This window comes from Vicugna pacos, unplaced genomic scaffold (assembly GCF_048564905.1).
Source record: "Vicugna pacos unplaced genomic scaffold, VicPac4 scaffold_168, whole genome shotgun sequence".
NCBI classification, from domain to species: Eukaryota; Metazoa; Chordata; class Mammalia; order Artiodactyla; family Camelidae; genus Vicugna; species Vicugna pacos.
The window spans coordinates 34,935-52,263 of record NW_027328848.1 but is presented as its reverse complement, the minus strand read 5'-3'; the positions used below and the strand labels follow the sequence as shown (position 1 = coordinate 52,263).

Sequence of the window (17,329 nt, the reverse complement as noted above, 5' to 3'; positions counted from 1 at the left end):
AATGACACAGATTTCATTAAAGCTTCATACTGCACTTAAAAAAAACAATCCTAGTTACTTTAAGCCATATTAATGTATATCATATATACACATATTGAATATGCATCAGAAATAAGCTACCCTTTTTAGTATTCAGAGTTGATACTTCTAAACTATCAGTCACTGTGAAAGCACATTTTTATTAAGCACCTCTACGGTGCTTTGTATACAAGGCGTCCAGCTCTCACAGTCAGACAAGGTAAACCATATTACTCAAATTTCACAAATGACGAAATATACTTAAGCCATGTAAACAACTAAGATATTCATCATCAGGAAAGAAAAGAGTAAGGATTTTACTTACAATACTCACTGACAAAGTTTTCTTTCATACTAAGACTACATAAAACAAATTCAGTGTTTGGAAATTTTTCAGTAAATAAGCACCACTAGAAAAAACAAGTAACATCATTAGCAACAGTTGGACTTTCAAAGACCACTTCTCTCTTGCACAATAGTTATTTTAAATGTTTTGTTTTTAGTTCTCACAAAGCACTAAATTAAAAAACTATTTCCTTTACAGTCATTACCTGAGAATAAAACATTTGTGAAAATGTACAATTTTAATTTATGCCACTCTGCCTCTCATTCTCACTGGTGTCTCTCCTTTGAAGACCTCATCAGGCTGAGATAGCTAAAATCGGTCATTTATGGGCTCACAGGAGTTCGGGAAAACACTCAACGGGAAGCTGATTAGAGGAGCAATTGAGAATTCATCCTGTGCAGCCTGGATTCCAGCATCGAGCTAGCCACCGCCAGCTGCGTGTCATTTGGGGCAAGCTGACCCATCTCTCAATCCCTCAGCTACAAAAAAGGAGACACTGATACCTACAATCAAACACTTGCTATGAAGTAAAATATGAGCAAAGCATTTTAGCCTCAGTTAGGCGTCCACTCACAGCGAGTTTGGTCATTATGATGATGAGGATGGCTGTTAACAAATTAAGCTCGACCAAACAGGAGAAATCACCTTAAAGGAGAAACATTTTAAGTCCATGAGTATTTCCTTTTGGGTGGACTGTAGAATATTCTATAGATTTTTTTTTAATAAACCAAATTTTGTCCATTAATTGTAGATTTACAGGTCCATGGACAAGTCTCCAGAAAAATAATTAGAGGCCTCTAACCTCTGAAAATTAAGATGTAAATTTAAAAAAAATATCAGGGAAGAGATTATACCTCATTTGGGAGAGTATGTGCTTAGCATGCATGAGGCCCTCAATTCAGTCCCCAGTAACTCCATCTAAAAACTTTGTTTTTTAAGAAATAGAGAATTAAAGCAAAAGGATGGAGGAATACGGAAATTTTTAGAGACTCATCTCAGATTTAAGATAGGGAAGAAACCATCCAATTCTCAGAAGAAATCTTGAGGACTATGTAAACTGGATCTGAGATGTCTAGTCTTTTAACATTATTCATGAAATCATATTACCAAGTCTTAAAACTACCTGATAACCCACAGTGGTGATACTGATCATAACAGCTACCATCACGTATCGAGCTCCGGCTAGGACTGCTCTGTTCTGACATCTCTACCCCTAAGGCCTCACCAGGTGGAGAGCACTAAATTCGGTCATTTATGAGCATCTCGTGTAAGTCCTCCATTTGTGCTTCTCACTCTCCCCTCACCAGCTCCTCTGAGGGAAGCACTGTTATCATCTTCCCCACCCGCAGATAAGGCCACTGAGGCACAGACACTAAACCCGTTCCAGGCCACATTGGAATTAAAGGACGTCTGTATTTCTGCTGTTTTGCTTTTGACAAAGGAATCTGAGATATCAATTCAAAGCAGACTGTTAAATAATCAAGTCTGTCAGGTCTTCACCTCAAAGAGCAGATACTATAAATTCCTGATGTAGGATGAGGCTGCCGTCACAAACTGACTCAGCTTGAAATTAATATCCAAGATGAAGCAGCGGATACACGTAAATATTCACGATTGTCAAGTCTGCCCACGGGTCTGGGCCCTTCACTGCCTGAAAGGGGGTGAAATCCCCACCCGTGTCTGGGAGGGAAGCGCGGCTCTTCCCGGGCTCACCCAGGCTTCATAGGCTATTTACCCCCACAGACTAGCCTCAACGGTTAAAAGCTCTCAAGATTTTTACACCAGGCAAAACTGAAAGACATTTCTGTAGATGGAGCACTTTCTCAGGCTTAAATTTTTTTGCCTACACTCAGCCAGAGGGAGAAAAGAAACAGGACTCTACAAAGTCCTGACCCTCACCACTCACAGGAGTAGAATGACCACAGCAGAAGATGGCCCTTCACATTGCAGGATGTGAACAAAATAAAGATGCCCCAACAACAGGCACTCCCAGACACAGCGCTCAGCAGTCTTCTGCACAATCACAGTTGTGCAGCCCTCAACACCTTCTATTTCCAGAACACTTCATCAGCCCAAAAGAATCCCCCTATCACTAGCATTCACTCCGTAATCCCCCTCCACCCAGCCCCTTCCAACCATCACCTGCTCTCTGCCTCTGCATGTGCCTTTTCTGGGCTTCTCAGATCACTGAAATCAACAATATCTGGCCGTTTGTGTCTGCTTCCTTTCAATTAACATGCTTGTTAGCAAGGCTTGTATATTTTGAAGTGGCATCAGCATCTCTTTATTTTTTATTTTTTTTGGAAACGTTAAAGATTATTAGAAGGTGGTAAGTACTATCAAAAAGAGTAGAGTGGAGCATAAGTGATTGTGTTTCAAAGGGAAAAGTGTGGGTTGAACAGTCAGGGTGGACTTCCCAAAACAGGTGGCATTTTTCATTTTCCTCTTTTTTTTTTCTTTTTTATTCACTCTTACGTGTGAATAATGTTCCACTACATGGAGATACTACATTCTGTTCATCCATTCAGCAGCTATGTATGGACGAGGTCCAGAAGAATGAGTGTAAGGGGTGACTAGCATGGATGGCATTTAAGCAAAGGGCAAAATGTGTTTTCAAAAAAAAGCCAACAAACAGAGGCGCAAGGAAATTCAGTGCGTTTCTGAGCAAAGTGCTTGCTTGCTTCGGCAGGACTACCGTGCAGGGCTGGGGCGGATATTGGCAGGAATCACGGTGAGGGAGTCACCTGAGAAGACATCCCACTGCAAGCAGCTCAGCCAATCCTCCTCCGTCATCCTGTATTGTTAGAGCAATGTTTCTAGGTTACTCTTATTTCAATTAATAGCATTTAACTGCACGTCTGATCATCACCATCAGACCACATTACCTCCAAGTCACAGAAAATCATTCACTGACCGGAGCAGCACCAGGACATAATGGTGATGGATTAGGGAGTCCTGCAGCATTCCAGCCTGCAGGCACAAACCCCACATGTGCCCTGGTGATGTCCAGAAAATAAAATGCATGGAAATATCTCACTGCTGGAACACGACAGCTGCCCTCAAATTGCCCGAAAATCATGCTGGCAAAGCAGTACTCAACCTTCTCAGTACAAAAAAAAAAAAAAGCTAAGAAGGCAAATTTAGGCTCTTCCATTGAAAACCAGCAGCCACCACTGCCAGTATTTGAGCTGGAATGCTCCTGACTTTGAAAACCACTGCGCAGTTACATTTCAAACGTGAAACTCATATATATATACCACGTAGATGATATTGCAGTAGGATTTTTCTTTTCAAAATTTCCAGTTGCAAAATTAGCACAAGAAAGTTTATGTTTAGGCTTTAAAAAAAATCAATTATCCTCCATTTTCTTAATTTTGAACTTATTATTATTTTATAAATGGAGCTATGGTGCGTATTTAAAACCTTTTGATTTCTGAAAACAAGACGTTTATGACCTCACTATTTCAGAGCAAACTTTAACGATTCTTTGAGAGGTGGGGCCTGGGGTGCTCACTAACAGCTCTTTAAATACTGACAAGGATGTGCTATTAAGTAATACAAAGGCTCTAAGTCCACATTAGCTCAGAAAGCAAAGAAACCACACCAAAGACTTCCTTAAATATTTTATATATTCCTATTCTTTTGAATATTAAAGCTCTTAAAACATATGATTTTTTTTGAAAAAGACAACAGCTGTAATAATTTTCCTCTCACCAAGAAAGCAATCTTTATCAGGAATAAAAACCCCTATGGAAATCGAAATGACAGGACGTTTCTAGCTAAGTGAACATCCAGATCTGAACACAAACCTAAATCCTATCAGATCTCACTCGAAGGAGCTCTACAAAGGCCTGGGCAACCCTGGAGATTAGCTCTTTTGTTCCAAATGTTGGCTGAGCTAAGATCATCACACTAGGCATGGAAAGAGAGAAGAGGAATGTCCCCCTGGCAGCCTCCATCAGTTTTCTTCCAGCCACAAGGTGCCTCTAGGGCAGCCCCGCTAACAAGTCCCCCATAAGAAAAGCCGGCATCCACACTGCCCCTGCCGTCCCCAAGTAGCCCCGAAGCCCATATCCCAGCCTGTGAATGGTCTTCAAATGATCCCCCAGTTGGTGGCACCCTCCACCTCTTCCCCGCTACACACACACACAAAGCCACGACAGCCTTCCCAAAGCACAAATTTGATTACATCAACCCCACTTCAAAAGTTCAGAGGCTCCCTGGTAGAGTTATAGCCCCACCCCAGACCCTGCTCGCCCAGCCTCATCTCAGTACATAGGTCCCCAGTGACCTCAGGAGCCCCCTGACCTGCTCCTACATCCCACTTGCCTCCAGGTTCATTTTGACTGTTTCCCAAGGAAGCCTTCCCTCCCTCCAACCTCCACAATTTGTTCCTCTCTTCCTAGAACATTCTAGGCTAACTGACAACGCTAAGCTCTCAAGAAGCAAATACATTTTGCTTATTTATGTGGCTACACTCTCTCTCCCCTAGACTCACTGAAGTGCACGTGTTATGAATAAATGAATGACGGGTTGGATCTCAAAGGGACAGACATACCTGCTCTCACCCGTCCCGACCCTTTTGTCTGTAGTATATCAGAAGCAAAACCAGAAGTACCTTCCCTGAGGGTCACTTCTGTTGACACCCTTCACTGCCTAATGTGTCAGTTCTAGTAAAACTCAACTTCTTCCAAAGCCCTACACCCCGGACTCTCTCCAGTGTCCTCCCCAGCAGGGGCTCCCTCCACCCTGGACCGCACAGGGCACTCTCCCCGGGTCCCCACGCCAAAAGCCTCCAGGCCTCTGCCCGGGCTGCACCTGCGACCTGAGCCACATTCTTGACTCTTTCTCTTGGCTGACTCTTACTCTGTCCTCACAACTGAATGTACAGCCCATTTCTTCCAGGAAGTTCTCTCTGATAATGTCCTTTAAGTCTTGTCTGGGCTCTATCTATAGCAGCAGTACATGGTGACCAACTGGGTGTTTGCCCGCTCCTTTGAGACCACGAACACTTGGGAACCACGTGGGAAGGAGTGAGAGATTACAAGACGGGTGGGGGAATCAAAAAGCAGAAATCACAGCCCAAGTCCCAAATTCAAGGATACTTTCTCAGAAAAAAGTATAAAATATTTCACACGTGTGCCATTTGGCTACTATTTTTGTGGCTTGTGGACAGCAAGAACTTGGTGTTCTAGCCCAAAACCCAGGTTACATGCAAAGAAATGTATATATTCTTATCCAAAGGAAACCAGAGCTGCTCAACAACAGTTTTCATTTAGAACTGAAAGGAAATTTGATAAAGGCAATCTCTCTCTCTCTCTTCTTTCTTTTCTGGAATCATATAATTTTAGAAGTATTTGCGTGACTAACAGACGTCTACAGCCCGTGATTCTGCACTGAAGTGTTTGGGGCTGAGGAAGCCCAGATTACATTCACTCTGTAAATGCAACCACACCAACACACTGATAGGTGCCGTGAGTGGTGGAGCTGATGTTCCAAAGCAGGCAACATTATTCTGTAAGAGAACTCTAAATAGAAAGTAAGAAATGCAATGTCCTGTACTCAATTTCATTTGCTATATGGGCCATTAACTGATAGTATATCTTGACTAATGAAACCCAAAAATAAATTGTCAACTTCGATTTTCTTCATCTGACCGTTTTATGCTAACATCGGATATTAAACTCTCACTCCATATGGAAAGCTCAGGCCTATGCTGCAGCACAGTTACATCCCGTGGAAGAAAGCCGACCAAGGGAGAACTGGAGAGTTTCCCTTCAGAAGCTGCAAAGTCTGGTTTTGCACCTGTACACCATTTGCAACCACGTCATCATCAAAGGAGTTAGACGTTACCTCTCTGGGACGAAAATCACTGCGTGCTTCAGAACCATCAGAGAATGCTGAGCTTTGTGAAACAGTCCAGAGGCGCTTAAATCATACTTTTTCTGAAAGGCTCCAAAACTGACCCACTTCACCATTCCAGGTATAACAGGGAAGTACTGGAAACAGTAGAGAGAACATGCCCTTGAATTCTGACAAGGCCCTGCTTGAATCCTGCTACAGCATTTACTAGTCGCTAAATGGACCAATTCTTTAACCCCTCTGAGAAGGCTTCCCAATCCCCAAAAGGGGGCTGCCACCGCCCACCTGGGAGGCATGGATGTGAATGAAACACGCAAGTAGGGCGGCCGACTGGTACCTGACACGGGGCCTGGCTAGTTTCCCTCCGCTGCCCTTCTCCCCTTTTAAACTTGCACTGTTCCCCCGGTAACGATCAAGCCCCCGGAACAGACTGCCCGTATCTTCTGTATATCCCTGGATACATGCCTTACCCTTAGGAGGCCAGAAAAACAACTGCCTCCTCCCAAGTCACTAACAATGTTCTTAAGAGTCTGGGTATTTTTAACTCTATTTTTCAGGGAGACTATTCCAGAATTTTGCAAGCACCATTCTCCAGGTTGGCTCCCCTCCCAGTGCCCATCCCTTCTCACCTCAGATCCTCTGTCTGACTGCCTTCTGTTCATGGGAAAGCGAGTCCGGTAAGGTGGGGCTCCCTAGGCCTCCCTCCCTCCCTCACAGGTGATTGTGACTAACTTCTCCCCACTCCTCACTGCAACTCTAGCTTCTGAGGAGTCTACCCTCCCGTACCCTGCAGCCTCTGCACCTTCCCAAGACGCACACGTGGCCACGACCCTCCCTTCAGATTTCTTCCTGGCTGGCCCTGCCCAGCCCCTGGCCCCTTAAGGATAACTGGCATTGCTTTGAAAATGGCAAACGCCACTGACTGACACACCAGAGCTGTATGGTCTGGGCTTTCCTCCAACCAAGACACAGCCCTGCCCCCCTCAGTCTCAGTCTGCAGCTCTCGAGATGATCTAATTCACATGCAAGGCTGTGAACACCAGCTAAGAATGACGACTCCCAACGTGTATCTCTAGTCCGGCTCCTTCACCTGAGCCCCAGGCTCATCGACCCGAGTGCCTCTTTGAAGTCCTAATTTGGATGACAAATGGCATCTTAAAAATGCCTCATGTCCACCATTTACTCTGGAATTCCATTCCTGTCAGGTATCTCCCAGACTCCCCATTTTAGTAACAGCCCCAGCACCCACCGAGGTGTCTGAGGTCACATTCAATTTCCACTGTTCCCTCCCCCAGGCCCTGCCCTGGAATCAGTCCTGTTATCTCCATCAATAAGCCCATCTCAAGTGTAGTTCTGTAGGGACCATGGCCGGAAACACACAAGCTCACAGCATGGTGCACTAACAGTCCTCCGTAGGGTGCTCCCTGGATGGGGAGGCATCTCCTGCCGCTGGTCACCTCAGAAGGCAGTGGATTCTCACACAGGAGGCCCAGGAGAAGGGACTCAAGGTTCTCCCATGGTCTGAGCTTTGAAGGGCCCGAGGTCTGGGGGAGCTCCTAATTAGCAGACACACTTGCCAATGAGCAGATGAGGATGGGGGAACCCACGCAAGGCTGTTATCACTTCAACTCATGGGCTCTCAGGAGCCATGGGAAAGGCCTGTGTCCAGTGTACAGCCCAGCCATCACAGATCCCAGCCTGCATTTGCCAACCCGGACAGCCTAGACTCCATCTACTTGCGACACTTACTTCTGTTCTGTTCCCCACCCAGAATGTGATGGACTCATTCAGATATTCTGGCCTGTCTCAAGCGAGACAAATTCAGTGAAAAATGAAGTGTCCACATTTGGACCAGAGCATGAAAGGAGAAACAAGGCCTCATGGTCAGCATGATGGTGGTGGCCAAACAATTCCACCAGGTGAGATGAACCAGGGTAGGGTTGAGAATCCAAGGTCCTGGGTTGGACAAATCATCTTCCTTCATTGTTGACTGGGGTGTTGGGGACTGACTACCACAAACTAACGACACGTTAGGGGGCCCACGTGGTGGGCGTCAGCTGCAACAGAAACGGATTCAGCTCTTTACTGCCAACATGGGTTAAAAGTAAAGGCCGAGGCAGGAAGGTCTGCACGGCTGCTGAGGCAAACCACAGACCCAGCTCTGAATGCCCACTGGCTGGAGCAGAGAGGAAGCTACGGCCCTTTTAGCAGTCCCTTTGCCCAACAGATCCAGGTAAGCCAGCTACTTAGGAGAAGGCCATGTTGTCCTGATACTCAGAAAAACCAGCCTCGTAAAGGGAAAAAATAGTGGCATGGATTTTAGACCCAATTCTGCCCATTTATGAAGGCAAAGTAAAGTAAATGGCACGGGGAAGTTGAATGCAAAAAAAAAAAATTAAAGAACCAAACGGTGACCTCTTCCTCCAACAGCGTCCCCTGCAGCTGTCACCTCCGTGGCGGCCACATCCTCACCAGTGACCGCCGGCCAGGAAGCGACGTCACGCACGTCACACAGCGACAGCCAGGAACCGCGTGCTGAGCACGTTTGTGTAAAAGCAGGAATCGAGCAAAATGCTGCAGAGTTTGACCTTACAAGTTTAAATACTCCATGAAAAGAATCCCTGAGCAGCCGACTAAATCAATTCACATCTTACTTCTTCAAAACAATGAAACAAATTTAATAAGGGCGCATTTGTCATCAAATAAAAGGAGGACCAAACATGTTCCTCAAAAGCAAGGATTTCAACAGGTATCAAACACCAGTGGGTGATGAGCTAACAAAGCAAATATTCCAAAAAATTAGAAAATAAAAAATGACTAAGATAATAGATGGATCAAAACAGCTGTTAAGTTGTTGCTTTTTAAAGCGATGGAGACTGTACGGAGGGCAATCTGGCTATTTCCAATGCAGGGTGTGCACAGCCCACATTTTCAGAAGCAACAACATGCTCACTGGGCAGTACAAGTGAAAAAGGAGTAAAGAAAAAGGAAAAGAGGAACAAGAGAAAATTAGAATCACACAAGAACAAAAATAATTTTGACTGCATGTACAAGAATTTATGTGAGTGTGTGAGGCCAGGGACACGGGGATGGTGAGGCCCAACCTCACCTCCTGCTCAAGGGAAAGCAGGGGCCTGAGGGGAGCGGCGCTGCCGGGGGACCACAACGTGTTCAGCTCCCCTAACCAAAATTCGACCTACAAGCGACTAGGCAGCTTTTGAGCTACAAATTATTGTCGCATTTCAGTCTGGACCGTTTTACTCACTTCCACCAAGAGTAGCAGGAGAGAATGAGGCTCTGCTCCTGCACCAAAGCATTGTTTAAAAAATTAATGACTGTGGAATAGTAAAGGAAACAATGGAGTAAAAGTGACTGGAGGAGAATGTGCTTGACCCGAGCTCACTGGCCGCGTTATCTCAATGACGTTCAGATGCTGGCTGAGCCCTTATGGTACCAGAATAGACAGACCCACAACGAGGCAGGTTTAATGCGCTGAACCACTGTGGGCTAAGTACACATCCGGCTACTCCGCCAAGTCCCAAGGGCAGACTTCAAAAGGCAAAAACAAGCTGGCATTCTCTGGTGGGTCTGCAGACTCAGAGACAAGCATTTGTTGAGCAAAAATGTCACCAGTGCCTCCTATGACAAAAGAAGTGGCACTGGCGTGGGGGCTGGGGCAGGGCTCCAGGCTTCCACTGCTCACTCACCAGTCTGTCCAGGGGGAGAAGGTGGTCCCTGCTTAGGTTTCGCTGATGCACCTACCTTGACTAATGTCTGGGGCCTCAGCAGGAGTTGACAGATGAGGTGAACGGAGCGAGACTCTGTGTAGCACGGTGCTGGGAGCTATGCCCTCAGCAGTGCCCAGGCTCCTAAACATGCCAGCTCATCTTCAAGAAGCAGATGGGGAGTGCGGGCATGTAGATCACAGGGCCCTGTGAGGACAAGTACAGATCATGGCCACGACATGCCTCTCCTCTTCCTTAAGCCATAGAGGTATTTCTGGGGAGGAACAGAAAATTCATCCAGAGCCTGCTAGGTGGGCTCTCGCAGGTGGGACTAGTGTCCCCTGTGCTTCTCACTCACAGGGCTGGTCTAGACATTCTTTTTATTAATTCCCTAGCATCTTCTCCTCCAACTTACCAACAACCAGAAAGTAGGATCTGATCTTAGGTAAGTTCAAGAATCACAGAGCACCACCTCCAAAGCGGGCCCGGTAGCACATGCCAGGTCTTCTGACCGCCACCTGTGGGACCACCATGAGCCCTCTCCAGACTCAAGGACCGAGGCCGTAGGCCGGGGGGACACAGCTTCCCTCACTCACCCCAGCAAAGGGGGACCACGTCTCGGCAAAGGCATCTCACCCTCTTCAGCCCGAGGGAAAACATGATAGATATACGGGGAAACAGAGCAGAAGGTGGGGGGTAGGCAGCCCAGAAGAGCTCATCTGTACTTCCGAGGCAAAGTGGGGCCATTGACTTAATCACAGGGACAAAGTGGGAATGAACAGTTCCCTGCTCTGTCCCATACACCGTGATACGCCTTTCCCTGCATAAGGAGTTCATTAGGAAGTCCCTGGCGGTGTTTCTGATGTCCTAACTTGGCATGGTGGCTGTCGGGCAGGAAGAGACGGCCTGAGCTGAAAAGGTGCTGGGCCTGGGAGGCAGGTGACAGCGGCTCCAGCCGCAGCTCAACCAGCGCCTCGTTCTGCCTCTCGGGGCTCAGCATCTCATCTATAAGCAAAGGGATGAGCATGTACCAGGACAGGCTGCCCAACAGAAATGAAATGAGAGCCATGTAAAGAAAGTTTCCCAGTTGCCACGTTTAAAATTTGAAACAAAGAAACAAACCAACAAACAAAAAACAAATACTAGAATGTGATTTTAAGAACAGATCTTACTTAATCTACTGTATGTAAAATACTATTATTTTGACATGTAATCAATATAGGAAGTAGAGAGATAGTTTATGTACTTTTACTAGACAAGCCTCAGCGTCTGATGTGCATTTGACCTACAGTACATCTCAGCTGAGTCCAGCCTCCTCCCCAGTGCTCCTAGCATGTGGCTTTGGCTACTTTATTGGACAGCAACTCCAGGGGTCCCACCATGTTCCTGGCTGTAAAGCGGGAGTAAGTGTCCACACTAACCCTAAAAGGATCTCTCTGAAATAAAGGCGGATTCACTTTGAAATGTCTGGAAACCGGCGGGCTGCACCTCCCTCCCCCCTTGGCTACAAGATTGACTTCTTCCTTGCTGATCCCTTTCTGGATGTAGGGAAGCAATCCAGCACACAGCCAAGGTGGACTGGCTTCCAGGTAAACTTACCTGCTGTCTGTGTCCAGTCCCATGAAGTCCTCCTTCTCAAACGGGATGCAGGGGAGGGGGATCTTGTCCCCAGAATTCTTGGGGCCACCATCCAGCCACTTGGACTTGAGCAAGATGAAGAGTGACTCAGTGAAGTCCTCGATCCTCTTCTCCACCACCCTGCAGTACTCTTAGATTGAAGGCAACGTCGGTGCGTGTCTGCTCGGCTACCTCCCCATGCTGCACAAAGACAAAAAGCTGAGAGTCATTAAGCGATGCACCATACAGCTCCTCTGCATGTGGAGCTTCTCGAAGGCCTTGGCAGAGAGACATTCGGTAATGGTGACAAGGCCCACGACCTTGGGGTGTTTCTGGAAGACGCTCCACCGATTCTCGGGCACATAGCGGTGCCTGTAGTGGATACAGAGTGTCCACTGGGAGCCACAAGGGCTGATATGGCTAACCGAGGTGAGTAGCTGATAGATGCAAAAGAAATTCTCCTCTGAGATGATCTCTATGGATTGGACCACAACGGGACGAGTCTGGTGGTCCTCAGCACACTGCACGTAGTCAGGGATGCTCATGTTGCAGGCCCTGCCGAGAGGGGAGAGGAGATCGAGGTACATTCTCTGCTGTGTGCTACGGGCCCATCTGGGTTGCGGTGACCTGGTGTGTACCAGCCAGAAGACAAGGGAAGCCAAAGCAAATCCAAGGGTACAGTTTGTCCTCAGAGTCTGCATATGGCTACTGTAGCTCGGATCACATTACCCAGCTTTTGGTCTAGGCTTCCTGCCTCTGCAGAGAAAGGTCATTTCTTATTTTCTATTTCCAAGCACCTAGCAAGGCCCTGATGCAAAGTCACTGCTCAAAAATGCTGAATAAAGAAATGAACAAAGGAAATGCTTCCCCAACCCCCTTCAGCAGAATATAAAGAGAAGGACCACAGTAGGATCAAAAGATCTGGATTCCTATTCAATTTATTTGAACTCCTAAGCTTCATAATAATGGATAAGAAAACTTGCCTTGGGGTAGAGGGTACTGTTCATTGGTGGAGCACATGCTTAGCATGTACGAGGTCCTGGGTTCAAACCCCAGTACCTCATTTTAAAAAATCAAACAAATAAATACACCTAATTTCCCTCCTGAAAAAGTATTTTTTAATTCAAAAGTCAAAAAACACCTTGCAATTGACACAACATTGTAAACTTGACTATACTTCAATTAAAAAAAAAGCCTTGCCTTACAAGAATATATCTGGATTACGGATGTTTGAAAATGTAAAATGCATAGGGTACCACCTGCATAAAAGGAGGTGACTGTACACATGTTCTATCCCTCCTTTATGAGTTATACTTCCTTTGGGGAGGTTATAACCTCTCAGAGCTAATTTTCTCAGATTAAAAAATATAAACATTACCTGATTCTCAGTACTGCTGAAGAATCAGATAACTCTATGAAAGCATCTGACCCACAGAGTTTACTCAATAAATGTTTGTTGAATGAATGAATAAACAAGCAAAGTGAATGCTGCTCCCTGCCACAAACCATCATAATGGTACTGCCTGGAAATCCCAAGCCCACGTTCACCCGACTCTGCATTAACAATGTGGGTGACCTGGACAGGCCTGCGTGCTTCACGAAGCCCCAGTTTAATCGTGAATAGAAATAAGGGCAATAACACAAACCTCAAATTGTTAGTGAGTCAGTAATGAATTGTACCCCAACACTGCATGATGGAACCATTAAGAAAACTGGGCAAAGGGTCCATAGGCCCTCTCCATATAATCTCTTACTACCACATGGGAATCTACATTACATCTCAAAATTAAAAGTCTAATATTTTAAAGAGGTTATCGAAGTTAGGTGAGCTCACTGTCTCAAATAAGGAACACACAGTACAAATAGGACAATGCCCAGCCCATGAGATACACTCAGTTAACATTCCCACTGAGCCCACTAGTCCCTCCAACTTCAGAGCAAGAGGATGGGTCCTCGTGGCAACAGGCCACAGCACCTGAAGCTAACAAAGCTAATGGTGTCCACTTAAAAGAGCCCCTGTCACCACCCTTGTTCTAATTTTCTATTTGTAATTTTTTTCTTTTCATTAAATTGGAACTCCAAATTGCATAGAATTCTTACCAGATATCATGATGGCAGCCCTTCAAAACCTGACCACAGAGATCATGATGGCAGCCCTTCTTGGTGAAACAATAAAATGAAAAGCCATTTCCACAAGACCTCTGTGTAAATCTACTAGGGAACTTCATCCTGGACTGAGGAAGAGGACTGGGGAGTAGGGGGTAAACTGGGACATGGAGAAATATGGGCCACCTGTCCCACAATGGACTTTAGACTCACCCTCACCCTCCAGGAACTTCTAAATACACACAGACAGAGTGCTATGGACAAGAATTTTTTTTAAACAAATCCCTGAATCCCTAGCAGATCTTGTTTCTACCGAGACACAAATGTCTTATTTGTATAATGTTTCACAGAAGCCTTAAAATATTATCACCCCAACTTGACACATCAAGAAACTGAGGTAGAGAAGTTTATCACATTCTACAAGATTAGAGAGAGGCCACGTCAGACACCGTATTTAAATCCAAGTCCCTGCTCCGTTGCTCACACTAGAAAGTGTCACATACTGCCTCTTTCCTGCCCTCTCCCTGCAATAAATCTCTGAAGAGTCTTTTCTGTGTCACCTGCAATCAAAATCACATCAATTTTTCACAAAGAGCTATGTCACTCCTTGGAGGACATACCAAAATCTAAAGGGTTGGGTTGAGAGGAGATATTTGCATTTTCTGTTTCTCAAAGGAAACATGGCTTTAAAAGAAACTGAAAAGTATTTATCTAGTCTAAGCGCTCATTGTGCACAGAAAGAAACGGAGGCTCAGAGGAGAAGAGGAAAGGGCGTTATTAACAAATATTGCCTCAGTGCAGCACTAAGCCAGCCCTGGGCACTTCTGGGGGAGGATCTGGAAGGCCCAGGAAAATGAGTGTTAGAAAATAGAAAGAGAAGAAGAATATAAGGTCCCGTCTCTACACCACCATACCATGAATTTCCACCAAATTACCCAGTATGGGTGCAGCCAATAGTAAGGTTGTCTAAACAGGTTATTGAAACCTGGAATTCTCAACCATAGTGGAAATTCCAGCATTTACTGTGCTTTTTTCCCAGTTCAATCATCAATTCAGTGGGCATTCTGTACCAGGGACTACACGAGACCTGGAGTTCTCCCAAATAAAGATCTCTATTACCACGTGTGCAAACCACATAAAGGCAACCAGAAGAAAAGCGCCCACAGATAAGATGGAATTACTGAAACTGAAAGCAGCCAAAGAGCATATATTACTAGGAAAAATGGTGCTCCTATAAATGGACTCATGGACATAGAAAGCAAACTGTATTTAGCAGGCAGGAAAGGAGGGATTAACAGATACAAATTAGTGAATATAAAATAAATGACAAGGACCTGCTATATAACACAGGGAACTATATTCAATTTCTTGTAATGAGTTATACTAAAAACAATCTAAAACATATGTATATACATATGCATATGTTTATAACTGAATCTCTGCTGTACACCTGAAACTAACATTGTAAATTGACTACACTTAAATAAAAAATAATTTAAAAAATAAGTAAAAATAAAAGCAACGCCATTAAGAAAAAATAAAAGAACACTCTAATCCCCTTAGCTGTAGGTGGTGGAGAATTCTGGTTGTAAACACCAAGTCCACTGGATCACTCCAGCAATGGCTGTCACTCTTTCTGACCATCAGAGAGTCACTTGCTTCACTGAGGTTTCTTTTCTCTTCTGTGAAAGGCTACAGCTGCAACTAACGATGTATAGAATCTCATCATTCACAAGCCCAACAAGTAGTGAGGACTTCCCATGGGCCAGGCTCTGGACAGAGGAAAATATAGGGTCCGAAATATATTCATGGGTAGAAGAAGTTTGTGCCATAAAGACGTTAATTCTTCCTGTTTTGATAGACAGATTCATTGCAATTCTGATTAGAATTCCTACCAGATTTTTCTTGGAATGTAACAAGTGAATTTATGGTCAAGATTAGCCAAGAAATTTCTTTAGAACCACCACTGGGGAGGGGTGGATAGGTCATTAATTTCCACTGCTCTTTCTGAAGTGATAAAAACGTTCTGGAATAATAATGGTTGCACAACTGTGAATATGCTAAAAGCTGCTGAATTTTACCATTTAAATGGATGTACTTCATGGTGTGTGAACTATATCACAATAACGCTGTTATATGAAAAAATATTTCTTGACAAATATTTTTCTTTTTATACCACTAGTCTGTCCCACAATTTAAGAAAAACAAAAAACCAATACAAACCAAACTGTGCCAGGAGTTCTTTAGGACTGCAATATCCCTGGGTCTCCAAGGCCTCTGGTGATGCTGTTCCTGTTAACACACACTAGCTGGGCTGGGCTAGCTAGGGACTGTAACTATCTTTTTAAAATTGACTGTCACACGTTTCACCCTTGGAGAGGGAAGGAAGGAGGATATCACAGCTTCATGCCTTCAGCTCATTTTTAACAGAACCAAGCCCTGCTTTCACCACTGTTAATCCCTCTCACTATAAAAACACGTGACATCAACAAGCACCGCCATCATAACACCTGAAAGTGTTCAAGATACTTACCTGCGGCAGAAACACTGAGGGAGGAGACAGAAGCTTGCTCAGCACTGATGCTCCCTTTTCCCGACTCCACCAGGTGAAGCTGGGCGCTACAGCCAGAGGCTCTCAGTCCGGGGAGCAGCACACACGCCACTGAGCTGGTCCTGAGGGAGGGTGAAAGGGAAAGGAGGGCAGCCCTAGGGGGGAGGGAAAGGGGGGGTGCGGGCTGCAGCCCCGCTCGGAGGCCAGCCCCAGCACCAGCATAAGCCGCCCGCTCCCGTCCAGGTCCGCAGACCACGCCCGCCCGGGAAACAGCCCGCCCATTGGTGGGGACGGGCAGGCGGCCGAGGAGAGGAAGCCCGGGAGGAGAGGACTCGCGGGCGGGAGAGGGGAAGGGGACGCCAGCCGTGGACTGAGGGGATCCCGGCTGCGTGAGAGGTAGCAGGCGCACACCTGGACCTGGACAGCTGTGGCCAGGGCGCCGGGGCAGGTGGTGCTGTCAGAAGGGTCTGGCCAGAGAAATTCAGCTGAACACGGGCTGACTGGCGCCCTTGGGGGCTGTGAAAGGCGGATCACCCTCCCGAAGCCGCCTGAACCCTTTCCCGGGAGCCCCCCACCTTGCACTTCCACAGCCAGAAGCCCCGGCCCCAGGCAGGAACCAAAGGCCTAACGGGCGACAGAGTTGAGAAGCATTTGGGGCCAATCCCCGGCTCGGACATGGAGCTTCGAACCAGCGGACCACCAGGCACCGACAGCGCATGCGCAGGAGGGACATGGATCCTCTGGATTCTGCGAGAGAAGGTGGGACAGCGAGGGAGGGAGAAGATGGGAGCGGGTGGAGAAGAGGGGAAAAGTGGAGGGATACAGATGGACAGGAAGAGCAGAGAAGGGATGGGTCTGGATAGGGGAGTGTCGTAGCGGAGTTGGAGAGAAAAAGCTTTACCTCTAGGGCACCCTGAGATGGCAGACCTACCTCTGTACCCTTCTGTAACCGTTCAAGTCCCGCAGCTCATGTTTTACCTCCCTGATCCAGCCCTCCATCAGATGCTTCTGCAGAAACACTACGGGGATCACACCCGTTGCCCCCATGCGGAGCTGGGTTTTCTGTTGCTCTGAGAACCAAGCACCCGCAGGTGTTGTCGCTCA

General features: G+C 46.2%; 1 protein-coding gene across 4 annotated transcripts; it reads right to left on the bottom strand.

Annotated features, from left to right (window-relative positions):
* Nucleotides 1-10,082: 10,082 nt before the first annotated feature.
* On the bottom strand, nucleotides 10,083-17,329 carry LOC140695176 (uncharacterized). Of its 4 annotated transcripts, XM_072958037.1 has the most exons (4): nucleotides 16,801-17,218; nucleotides 16,208-16,380; nucleotides 11,551-11,769; nucleotides 10,083-10,225 (listed from the first exon to the last, which is right to left on the bottom strand). In XM_072958037.1, the coding sequence occupies exons 1-4, from the start codon at nucleotides 16,956-16,958 to the stop codon at nucleotides 10,149-10,151; spliced, it is 627 nt and encodes a 208-aa protein (XP_072814138.1). In that variant the 5' UTR covers nucleotides 16,959-17,218; the 3' UTR covers nucleotides 10,083-10,148. The 4 variants fall into 4 exon arrangements, 1 of the variants encoding a protein (XP_072814138.1); XR_012070873.1 differs by lacking the exon at nucleotides 10,083-10,225 and having other exon boundaries at nucleotides 11,498-11,769; nucleotides 16,208-16,347; nucleotides 17,157-17,329; XR_012070871.1 differs by lacking the exon at nucleotides 10,083-10,225 and having other exon boundaries at nucleotides 11,498-11,769; nucleotides 17,157-17,283.